At 38.1% G+C, this 12,930-nt stretch overlaps 1 protein-coding gene across 1 annotated transcript; it reads right to left on the minus strand.

Moving 5' to 3' along the window:
* Nucleotides 1–1,071: 1,071 nt before the first annotated feature.
* Nucleotides 1,072–4,008, minus strand: LOC104102630 (7-deoxyloganetic acid glucosyltransferase-like). Its single transcript, XM_009610396.4, has 2 exons — nt 3,444–4,008; nt 1,072–2,041 (listed from the first exon to the last, which is right to left on the minus strand). The coding sequence occupies exons 1-2, from the start codon at nt 3,955–3,957 to the stop codon at nt 1,113–1,115; spliced, it is 1,443 nt and encodes a 480-aa protein (XP_009608691.1). The 5' UTR covers nt 3,958–4,008; the 3' UTR covers nt 1,072–1,112.
* Nucleotides 4,009–12,930: the final 8,922 nt, after the last annotated feature.

Below are 12,930 nucleotides of genomic sequence, written 5' to 3' on the forward strand. Positions count from 1 at the left end.
ACTCAAAAATATTATTGATAAATTTAGATAATTGAAGAATTTTAATCAGTATAACATAAGTTTTAAAAAAATAAAAATATTTTTAGAGTGAGAAAAAATATATCTATATTATATTAAAAGCGAAGTAGTACCAACATATTAAGCCAATTGACAAATTAATAAGAAATCATCTTAGTAAATGTATAGTACTAAATATTTGCTAATTTCATAACAATAAAGAATAAATAAGGAGAAAATAATTTATTTAATTACTATATAATATGTATCCTTTGATTTTGTATAGATTATGTTATATTTTCGTTTACTATATTAAATAATAAAATAACAATTAATATTTACTAAAATAATATGATATATTAGATCAGAATTTTATAAGAATATTATTTTATCAAATTATCTGCATATCATGTGGGTTCTAACACTAGTTGATGTCATAATGTGCTTGGTGCGTTGGTATACGGTTGTGGAGTAATAGATTATTGTAGATTTAAAATAATAATTTTATTGTGATAAATTAACCTAGAATCTATTTTAGTTTTCGAAAAACAAAAGAATCGGCCTCGTAACTCCGCTTGATTTGATTTGCTATGTCAAATAATCAGAACAATCAAACTTTGCAGGACCTCACATTGGCCTTTCTCTCCGGTACTTAAAAAGGGGGTATTATGACTTTTAGCCCGCGCCAGAAACTATTTATATTTGCTAGTCGAAAATTTGTATAATTTTTGTATATAACATACAAAATGTATATATATACAAAAAAATATACAAGTTTTATATATTTTTTCGGCTATTATTTTTACAACGGCTATATAGTGTCATTTTTCCTACTTGCTTAAAAAGCCAAAGGCAACACGCGGATGCGGCTAGGCTAAAAATACTGGGGGAAAAAATAGAAAAAAAGAAGAAGATTTCCCACGTTAAGATGATAACATGAAACTCTGAAATGAAGAATGCAATTGAGCAATTGTAACATCTATAATCTGCCTCAATAACAAAATGAGTATGTGATATTGAAGATTAATGAGGATAGAGAGGAATTCCTCTTCATTCTCCGAAATTATCAAGCAATGCTTATACATCTAAGGATGATTTCTTAAACTAACCTACATCTAGTTTCCATTCCTCATCAATTTTATGTCCTTGATCAAACGATCTAAATTACAGTAAGATGATCCATTTTCACTCACTGATTTCATCGCCAATTTTGTCATCAGACGGGCAGATTTTGCGAACTCATCCTTTCTAGTCTCTATTAAATCCTTCACCATATTTTCAATTATCACTCTGTCACAAGTGTCCTTCATGTCCAATCCAATCTTCCAAACCTCCCCTACAAGCCTACTATTGACTTGTTGATCTGCATAAAATGGCCAGCATATCATTGGAACTCCCTCATATATGCTCTCCAACGTCGAATTCCAACCACTATGAGTCAAGAATCCTCCAATAGCAGGATGCGCTAGGACTTCCTCTTGTGGTGCCCATTCGACGATATATCCCCTTTGTCTTGTACCCTCTAATAACTCCTCTGGAATTTGATAGTCTTCAGCTACGGATTTTGGCCTTACAACCCACAAGAAAGGCTTTCCACTGTTCACAAATCCATGCAAAAATTCCATAAATTGGTCTCTTGTCAGCACTGTCATGCTCCCAAAACTAACATATATCACTGATTTGAATGGTTGCTGGTCAAGCCAATCTATACAACTTCTATCTTCTTCCCAAAGACTGCTCGAAGATGTACATGTTAGCTTAATATTGGTAGCTACTCTGGCTTTTAGTTGCACGTGGAGTGGTCCGATTGTGTAGAGTTTGGAAATGTTGTTGGTTATTTGGGCTAGTGCTGGTCCTTCAAGTTCTTCAAAAGTGTTGAGAATAAGCCCGTGTGCGCTCTTTGTAAGTTGAGTTGCTGAAATGACCAGTTGAAGACCACGGTCAGTAAGATCACTTGCGCGGCAAAAACTAGGAAGGTCGCGAAGCCGTAGAAAGGTCTCCATGCCCACGACATTGGTGAGTAGTGTATCCATGTCACTTTGTCCTTTATATATATAACATAAGAGTTTAACTACTATACATTCATAATGTATAACAATTTTTGCATTGATCATGTAATACAAAATAATAAATGCGAGTAACCGGCCATAATAAGTGGACTAGTTACCTAAAAACTAGGGGTGTACATGGGTCGGGTTAGTTCGGATTTTCTAATTACCAAACCAAATCAATTGTATCGGGTTATTAAATCTAAATACCAAACCAAACCAATAAAAGTCGAATTTTTTAATCTCAGATTTTTTCGCGTTTTTTTCCCCATAAAGTCTTCATAGCACAAAACGTAAAAATTGTATTCCAAATGTTTCATTAATCCTAGTAACGCAGAACTATATAAGATATTTTTTAATAAAATAACATAAATATGAGATGAGTAATTGCATTGTACTAAAATATTCAACAATAAAGATAATAAAATTGCATAAAATAAATATTATTAATAAGCTATAATGAAAACAAACATAATTTAAAATTATGACTAATAAGTACTATTATTTACATGACTAACCACTAAAAGAAAAATAAGTTATACATTTTATCTAAACCATGAAAAAATTAAAAAATAGATATCCAACACTATTTTCATTCATAATACAATTGAATTGAATGCCTTTTATTAGCATTAGTATTGAATTGATTTTGGTTTATGATTTATTTAAATTACTAACATTTATGGACTTTAAAACTTATTGGAGCATTCAAAAATTATAAGTCCAAACTTGAAATAATACGCTAAAAGATAAAACTATGAAAAAGCTTAAGAAATATTTTTGTAACTACACTACCATAAATATTTTTATGTATTAAATACATTTAAAAACTTCTATACATATAATGTCGGGTTTGTTTGATTCAGTTTGACTTTTTTTAGTTAAAACCAAACCAAACCAAATATGGTCGGGTTTTTTTTTCTCGGTTTGACTCGGATTATCGGGTTGATACGGTTTGTCGGTCTCATTTGTACACCCCTATTAGAAACTAAAACAACTAACCCGATGTAACAACAAAAACAACAACAACAACTCATTATAATCCCACTAGTGGGGTATGGGGAGGATAGTTTGTACGCATACCTTACCCCTACCCTAGGGTAGAGAGGTTGTTTGCGATAGACCCCCGGCTCCCTCCCTTCCAAGAACTCCTCACCTTACTCTTGGGATGACTCGAACTCACAACCTCTTGGTTGGAAGTGGATGGTGCTCATCATTAGAGCAATCCACTCTTGTCAAGTAACCCGATGTAACATGTAAAATTAATTTGATAGTCAAACAAATTTATACAGCTAATATATTATGAATACCATTACACAATTTCATGAAAATTAAAGAATTAGAACTGACATTAGTAACAAAGCCGAGGAAAAAAATTGAAGTTCCAAGAATGAGTACCGGTTATTGGAAGTTCCCCTGCTTCAATGAGTCGCGGAAGGCAGAAAAATGCCCAGAAGCAACTAGCACTGACTGTTCTAAAAAGTATAGTTGGAATGTTAAGTTCTCTTCCAATATCTATTGTAAAGCACATTATTCCATCGGCAATAATGCATGTAAGAGGTGGCCTGTCAAGTATACTGAATCGACGAGCAATGAGCATCTCCATAAATCTTGGTTTAGTTACTGTGTCAATGGAATTAAATAGGTCCACAACACGGTCACCAGTTCTCGGATGATCATCGGGAAGCCCATCGGGAATTGTTTCAAAGTATAAATTAGGATACTGCTTGTAACTTAAATGAATATTAGTGTAACTTAGGAGACGTCGATGAATAAAATCTGAGTTAAGAAATGTAACGTGCAAGCCTTCCCGACAGAGTAGTTGTGCTAACTTGAGCATACAGTTAACATGGCCCTGTACAGGAAAGGGAAATATCAAGACATGGGAAAGGCAAGAAGTTGGTTGGTCCATATAAATTTTGTGATTCTTGAAATATTAATTCGATCCTATATCGTATTTTACCATTTATATTGAGACAATTTAGTTTGTTATGAATTGAAGCCAAATTGTGAATGCTTATATTCAGGGAAATGCATTGTACATGCTTATATTTTCACACTTTTTGTATTTCAAGCTTACCTTGCGACTCCTACGTAATAAGCTAAGGCTTGGGGACAAGTTAATATCCGTGATATTTGTACATCATGCCTCTTTACAATTTTGAATTTAAGAAAATTACCTTTTTAGATCTCTTATGTGTAAAAGACTGATCTCTTATGTATAAAAATAAATCTCCCATGTGTAAAAAAAAAAAATGTAAGGTCATAAAACTAAAAACAAGTTTGTAAAGAGCCAAAAAAACTAATTGACCCCAAGTTATCATGACACATAAAGACATACAATTTCATCATACAACATGTTTGTGAAGGGTAGATAATATACATAACAATAACAAAAAAAGTTCTAAAAATAGTAACACAACAACAGTGTAACACTTTATATGTTGGGGTAACTTATATATCCAATAAAGTTACTTGGTAGGTAAGACTACATGGGATATATTTTATTCTTTTGCCCTTATAACTAATTAACTTTATGGTGTCTTTTAGTTTCTAATAACCGTAATTGGTTTAAATACTCAATCTAATTTCATTCGAGTTCTTAAGTTTATCTAGAGATTGTATTTTTTTTGTCAATATAGCCCAATTAGACCCTTGATTTTATCAATTTTCTTTGGAAGAGCTGGCTCCGGTCTAATACAATTCCTTCATTAGTTTGTTCCGGGAAATTTGGATAAAGCTTTTACAGCATAGGTAATTTTTAAAGAGGTTTTTTTAACGGACTGGCTTATCGTCCACCCCCCTCTTTTTCTTTTTTTTTTCTTTTTTTGAAATATGTATAGCGTATAAAAAGCAAATATATGACATTTAAAATAAAACTTATAACAGGGTTATTACATTAGAAACCCTTTTTAGCGAAAAATTTTATTACCATGTAAATAAGGAAAAATTAAATTTTTTTGTTATATATAAATTGTTGAATCCTTGTGACAAAAGATTCTGATGTAATAACAAATTAAAGCGATTCAAAATCTATTTTAGATTGCACGTTCAAATTCTATGTATGATATTCTAGGTCTGTCATGGTGTAATATTGGAAGAAGACTCATTCTGTTGTCATTCCAAAAAAAAAAAACACTATCTGATATGTACTTTCACGAAATTTATAAATACCCCTTATAAAATTTGACTCGAAGTTTAATTTACTCCACAGTTACAAAAAAAAAATGAAAAAAACTTTATAGTGGTAATAGAAATAGATTACTCAACTTGTAAAGACCCATGCACTTAAGAACATTTCAATTTGTCCGAAAAAAGTTGAAACACCTTGCCTTTGAACTTACGGCTCTTACTCTCCATAAAAACAAAGTGACTAACATATTGTCTCTTTTTATTTGTATCCCATAATAAAAGGTTGGTTAAAGTTTCTTTATGTAATTTCTCTAGTCACAAACACTTGGTAAAACTTCAAGTTTCATGCTGAGAGTGAAAAATAGCTTACAATTTGATGATGAATTTTCGAAGCTTCTCAAAAGATTACTTTATTCCAAAGGTTCCTCAGTTATTTGGCAAAAGAATTAAGGGAAGTACATTTTATCCTTCAATTTGACTTGTTTGAGTAACGAGAGGGAGCTTCTCGCTTCCTCTTTTAAATTCAGGGACGGATGTACCATTTTAGATACGGATACGATTGAATCCATCATGGATGAATATATATGAGCAAAATAAAATATTGGGTATCAGTATAAAAAATGACACCGTTTATTATTGTAGTAATTTATTCACTTATTCTTTTTTCAAAAGTCTTACAAAAAATCCTGCTTACGTCACTGGAACCCATAACTTTTGACGCGGAGCGTATATTTACGTGTAAAACTTCGTTGGTATTGTAATAACTAGTTGACATGAATTTATAACTTTAAAAATATAATGAGTTTAATGTTAAAAGTCATAAAGTTTGAACCCATAGAGTTTAAATTCTAAATTTGTCTTTACTATTGATCACTTTTCAATACGAGGCAACCAATGATAATTAAATGAAAAAAAAAGCCTTTTAATATGTAGTTTATATTTGTTTGACCAAAAAATATTGATCTTGGTTCAACTAATTAAATTTATATAAATGAGGGTTATCTTAGTTAATAATAATATTCCAAAGACGAAATTCCCGGTAGTGTGATAAATAGCTCGTAGATTTATTCCAAAAGCTATAACAATACACAATGATCAATATTTAAGAACCCAAACAGAAGTAACGACGCATTAAATAGTGATGAATAGCAATAAATAATATTTATGTAAATAGAACGAATGAGTCACCTGAGAAGGGATGAAATCAATGGATGTTTTTTCTGACAATGGTGAACGATGGATAAGCCTTTGAATATCCAAGTTATTCTCGGATCCAGTGGAAAAGTGCGGACAAAAATCTTAGTGAAAAGATTATTTTTGTAGGCTTGCAATAAGATCAGATTCTCTCTATAAAGTCAAAGTATATTTTACAAATGAATATCTCATGCCCCCTATCATTGTGTCTCTTTCTATTTATAGGAAACATGTTCCTAGAAACCTTAGTAGTACAAGTGCAGAAAATATCCACTAGAATATTCTCTTTAATATCCTATCTTGAAACTAGCCGTTATAACTCTGTCAAGTGTATTCGACCTCGACCTCGATCCTTGATGACTCCTCGACTTTAGCTCTTGCTGACTCTTCGACCACACCCTTCATTGTTCCTTAAATTGCTTTGACATGTGGTGGCCTAGGAACGTTTTGTTAATGCCATTTTGACTTAAGTATTTTAGAGATAGATTTTGACCCATATAGTTAGTCCCTCCGCTTATTGAGGTCGGCTTCACGGGCGGGTTCGATGAGCGGATCATGTTGTTAGTGGTCAAGTTGGTCAAGCGGACTACACGGGTCATGGTTGTTGCGGCGAGCAGGCGACGTGGCCCTCTGTGGGTCGCACATTTCGAATGCTTCGAATTTCCCGGATGAAATTTTCTCATTAGTTGATGAGGACGATGTCTCTCCTGATGACAGTGGTTTAATGCCTCGTAAGAGAAGATCTATAGATACTGGGAGAGAGAGGGCGGCGACCGTTTATGTGGGAGGTTGTGGCTTTTTCCTTCGAGAAACCATCACAGTACATATTGGAGAGAGTCCCGAGGCAATTCCCGAGGCCCCTCACTTAGAGGAAACGAGAATGCGTCCCATGGAGGACATGGTCGAGGGCGTGGTGCATAATGATGGCCCTGCACTTTGAGGCAGGAGGAGGCCTCATCTTCCGGGGTCGTGGCGAGTGTGCCTTCTTTGATTGATGATAGAAGGAAGGTCGTCACTGAGGAGGACATTGGGTCTGACTCCGAAAAGGATATGGACGAGTTGAGGATGATCGATGAGGGGCTCACTCAACTCGAAGTGAGGTTGGAAGGGGGTTCAAGGACTATTGCGATCCTGATGGATCATAACCTATTTGGAAAAACCGAGGAAATAATCCATGCCCTTGGTCCCCTTTGTTACAAAGTTGAGGGTACGACCCTCGAGACGGTAGATGACAACACTTTGTCTAATACTCCCGCCATTTCAATTTATGTGAACCTATTCCCTTTTAGTCTGTGCCAAAAAGAATGACATCTTTCCGTATTTGGAAATAATTTACCTTTATGCAATGATTTATAGCCACACAAAATATATGTGCCTCATTTTACACCACAAGTTCAAAAGTCTTCTCTTTTTTCTTAAACTCCGTGCCCAGTCAAATGGGTTCACATAAATTGAAACGGAGGGAGTAATATTGCTAGTCTTGCTCTCCGAGTAAGTACAACCACTGTCCGTTGTTTTCTTTAATTTTATGTTTTCTTTCGTAAATTCTAATTTCGTTTCTTTGTTTTGTAGACGGTTATTTTGGAGATCGAGAGTGATCGCCGGGAGCAGAAGTGTAAAGATATTTACGTGAAGTTGAAAGATGAGTATGTCAAATGTCTTAAGAAGTATCGGGAGCTCTGGTGTCGGCTCCTTGAGGGCGGTGATGTGCGACAGCTGAGGGAGGATTTGAAGGAGCAGGACGAGGAGTTAATGCGGGTCGTGGAGAAATGCAATGTCTTTGAAGGGATGTTGAAGGGCAAAGAGGAGGAGCTCTAGCTTAGTAGGGGTGTAGAATCCCAATGCAGCGATCTCCAAGCCCTAGTGGGCCTACTGTGCGGCCAACTCGAAGAATGTTAGTTTAGGGCGCAAGCTCTTAGTGATGAGGTCGTCGAGAATTAAGATGAGCTAGAGAAGGAGGAGGAGTCGGAAGCTATGAGGAAGGCGGAGTCCCTTGAAGTGGTGATCCAAACTCTCCGTTCCGAAGTGGAAAATGACTTGTCGACGGCAAGGCTTAAAGAAGAGTGGCTTGATGAAAGGATTGGGGAATTGGATAAAGAGACCTCTGACCATTATGATCGGGTTCCTGCTCTGGAAGCCGAGAAGGCTAAACTACTTGATCAACCTTCTTCATCTGCGACTTCTAGCTTCCCTAACATTCTTTGTGAGTTGTATGAAGAGTGTATTCACGCCGAAGCCCGACTGGATGTGCTTCGTGAGTTGCATATAGCGGTCTCTGTTTCTGCCGCAGACCTCGATGGTGCTCGTGTCAAGGCTCGCGAGGCTCGAATTGCTTGTGGCTATGTTCTGACTGCTCCTCGTCCTGGTGAGAAAGAGAAGGGCGATAAGGATACTATCTATTGCCTTGAGGATGAGGCCTGGTATAATTCCATATACCCTTTGGGCAAGGATGAAGCGGGCGCTGAGAGTCGCACCGATGAGGGTGTTGCGGGTCGTGATGGTAGTGATCAGTAGTAGTTCTTTTTTTTTTGCTTTTTCTGAAGTTTTTGTGTATTTTTACTGGCGTATTTACAAGCCTTTGTAAGAAACCTTTGTTTATAATATCATAGTTGGATTTTTCTTTTATTTGCACCTTTCTTATTTTTGTGGTTTGTTTCTATACTTTGCGCGTTTTGCTCCTTCATGTTTTTGCCGTTGTCCTTGTATATATCAAGGTTTATCGGAATGAGGCCGAGGATTAATAGGTATTATTCGAACTTGGTCAAATTTGTACTTCTTTAAATCGTGACCGAGGGTCGGTAGGTGTTGTTCGTACTTGGTCGAACTTATCTTTTAGTAATCTCGACCGAGGGACGGTAGGTGTTGTTCGAGCGGAGTCGAACATAACCTTTTCATAGTCGTGGCCGAGGGACGATAGGTGTTTGAGCAGGACCGAACATAACCTTTTCATAGTCATGGCCGAGGTTCGATAGGTGTTGTACGAGCGGAGCCGCATAACCTTTTCGTAGTCGTGGCCGAGGGCCGATAGGTGTTATTCGATCGGGGTGGAACATAACCTTTTCGTGGTCGTGGTCGAGGGTCAATAGGTTTTGTTTGAGCCATAACCTTTTCTTAGTCGTGGCCGAGGGCCGAGGGGTGTTGTTCGAGCGGGGTCGAACATAACCTTAACACAAAAGGTGTCCTGATAGACGTAATTTTTTATTACTTCGACGTTGTTGTTTTGGTTACATACTTGGAGAGAGTTACAGATTTTGGGTGTTGGGTAGCGTTCCAGTCCCAATCTACCTAGTCCCTTCATTGTTTGACTTGGAGATTATCGAGGAGTCGAGCAATGAAAGAGTAAAAATAGTCCCTACCTCGCTTACTTCGACTGGAGGTGTTCCCTTCGCTGCCTCGTTAAAAACCTCCTTGAGAAAATCCAAATGGGACAAAACTCAAGTGAGGAAAAAAATGTACGATTTGGAGGACATTTGTTCTCTTAGAGTTGAAGTATTTGAGTTGGTTGATATTCCAATTATTTGGTAGTTGCTTTCCTTACATTATCTCTAATTGAAATGAACCCTTGTTTTGTTTTGGCTGTGATCTTGTATGGACCGCCCCAGTTTGTTCCCAGCTTGCCTTCCCGGGGGTCTTCGCTCACTTGAGTTTTGGCTTTTAGCACATAGTCCCCGACTTTATGCGGTTGGACCTTTGCTTTCTTGTTGGAACAATGTTCTGGTTGTTGTTTTGGACGACCATTATTATGACGCCATATCTCTTCGTTCATCGATTTCGTCAAGTTCCTACCTTCTACTCTCATTATTACTCGTACCGCTTTCGTGGGAGTACCTTAGGCTGGGTTCTCCGACTTCAACCGGTATTACTGCCTTGGTTCCATAGACCAAAGAGTAGGGCGTCTCTCTTGTGCTCGTCTTTGGAGTTGTTCGGTATGCCCATAATACTTCTGGCAGTATTTCTGGCCACAGTCCGTTGGAGTCTTCGAGCTTTTTCTTCATGATATTTAGCATGGACTTGTTGGAGGATTCTGCTTGTCCGTTCCCCGTTGGATGATATGGGATCGAAAGTATCCTTTTGATATGCCATTTCTTGAAGAATTTAGCGGTTTGCTTTCCCGTGAACTGGGGTTCGTTGTCACAGCTGATCTCCTTGAGTAGGCTGAATCGGTAGATGATGTTCTTCCATATAAAGATGATTACCTCTTGTTCCTGTATTTGGGCGAACGCTCCTCCTTCCACCTATTTAGAGAAATAGTCACTAAAAACCAAAAGGAATCGTACATTACCTCACCCCACTGGGAGGGGGCTACGAGGTCCATTCCCTATTTGATGAACGGCCACAGGGAGGTGATCGAGTGGAGGTATTCGCTTTCTTGGTGAATTATCGGGGCGTACTTTTAGCATTGTTCGTATTTTCTCATGAAGTCTGAGGGATCCTTTTTCATGGTGGGCCATTAGTATACCGCCCGTATGAGGCATCTGATGAGTGCCCGATTGCCAGAGTGAGCACCGCAATGGCCTTCATGGACTTCCTCAAGGACGCGCTGGGTCTGGTTGGGCCCAAACACTTCGCCAGAGGGCTGCCGTTATTCCTCTTGTATAGGTCGTTGTGGAGGAGACTGTATCTGGCTGCTTGTATTCTTAGCTTCTTGGCTTCTTTTTTGTCATATGGGAGTGTGCCGTCCTGCAAATAGGTGATAATACGATTACACCAATCCCGATGTAATCTTACGGTTCTTACCTCGATTTGGTCTAATGATGAGTTGAGGAGATGGACTACCTTTTTATCCCCGGTTGTGATGCTTTTGGTAGCTGCGGCTAGTTTGGCGAGGCCGTCTGCTTCGGCATTCTGTGCACGTGGGATCTGGTCGAGCTGGCATTCCTCAAAATCAGGCAGTATTTTTCATATCTCGGTTTGATACATTTTCAACCTTTGTTCCTTGATTTGGAAAGTCCATGTGACTCTATTGACTACGAGCTGGGAATCACAGCGTAGTTTCAACCGCTTCACCCCATACTCAAATGCTAGCCTCAACCTTGCAATTACGGCCTCGTACTCGGCCTCATTGTTAGTCATATCCGGACTCCAGATGGACTGGCGAATTACTTTACATGTGGGACCTCGAGTATGAGTCCCTCTCCCAAGGACTGCTTGACGACGAATATGTTGTTTACCCTTGCTTCGGCCTTCTTGGCTCCAACATGTGTAGTTACAAACTTATCGGCCATTTCCTCGAATGTTTCTATGGAGTGGGCTGGTAGCTGTAAATACCATGTTAATGCTCATCCCGTAAGGGTTTTGCCAAACTTCTTCAGTAAAATAGAGGACACTTTTTCCTTGGCGAAGTCGTTGCCTTTCACGGCGGTGACATAATGGGTCACGTTATCTTCGGAATCAGTCGTTCCGTCGTATATCCTGAGGTATGGCGGAATTTTGAAGGTATTTGGTATGGCTTGCAGCCTTGCAGGGCTGCTTCGTCATTGTACGGTTGCTCTACGAACCTGTCAGTGTCCCTTTTTGGCAACAGCTATGGAGCGTCGAGTATTTTGTCGACTCATTCTTAGTGTTCTTTCATATGGTCTCGGAGTGCTTTGTTTTAATTCTCCATTTCCTCCATCCTTCTTAGAACAGCTGCGAGGGCGCTGTCACATGTACTGTTAGTAATAGTTTGAGTTATACCTCTTGTCGGAGGATTTGGCCGGTTGCGTTGTTCGTCTTCTTGTTGCATCATGCAAGCTCTTGCAATTTTTGTGGTCGTGCCTGGAACGAGCTTATTGAGCACGCTTACTAGCGTAGTGGTCAGCCATGCTTCGAGGAGCTTTTTCACAACTGGGGGTGTCCTTTTTTTTGCGGACGTAGAGGCCCCATTTCCACTAGGCTTTGTTATGCTACGATGGGGGGTGGCGATCTCTCACGCCTAGGGGAAGCGGTGGACGTCACATTATCGCCTAACGTTTCATAGCTTTCATTGATATCATTCACGAGGTTGCTAGGGAAATCGCATGTTACTTTTGTTCATTCTCCTTGGTTACCTGCCATGTCAGTTTTCATACGTACAAAGAAAGAAGAAGATCTTGGGGTTTGTAAGGTTAGTGACTTGTGTTAGCTATAGATCTAAAGGAAACTAAAAAATTAACTAAGAAGTCCCCACAGACGGCGCCAAATTGTTTGTTCAAAAAATATAGATCTTGGTTCAACTAATTAAATTTATACAAATGAGAGGTAATCTTAATCAATAATAATATCCCAAAGACGAAATTCTTGGTAGTGTGATAAATAGTTCGCAGATCTATTCCAAAAGCTATAACGGTACTGTAACGACCCGAACGGTCGTTTTGAGTATTACAACCTCATTTCCCCATTTACTGCTCAAATTGGGATTTACAGTTGTTGTGTGACTTTCCGGGGCAATTGGTTCGGGTCCGGTGAGGTTTTGGAATGAATTGGAACACTTAGTTCCAAGGTTTAAAGCTTAAGTTAAAATAGTGACCAGATATCGACTGATGTGTAAACGACCTCGGAATTTAATTATGATAATTCTAATAGCTCTGCATGGTAATTT

This window comes from Nicotiana tomentosiformis, chromosome 5 (assembly GCF_000390325.3).
Source record: "Nicotiana tomentosiformis chromosome 5, ASM39032v3, whole genome shotgun sequence".
In the NCBI taxonomy this organism is placed as follows: domain Eukaryota; kingdom Viridiplantae; phylum Streptophyta; class Magnoliopsida; order Solanales; family Solanaceae; genus Nicotiana; species Nicotiana tomentosiformis.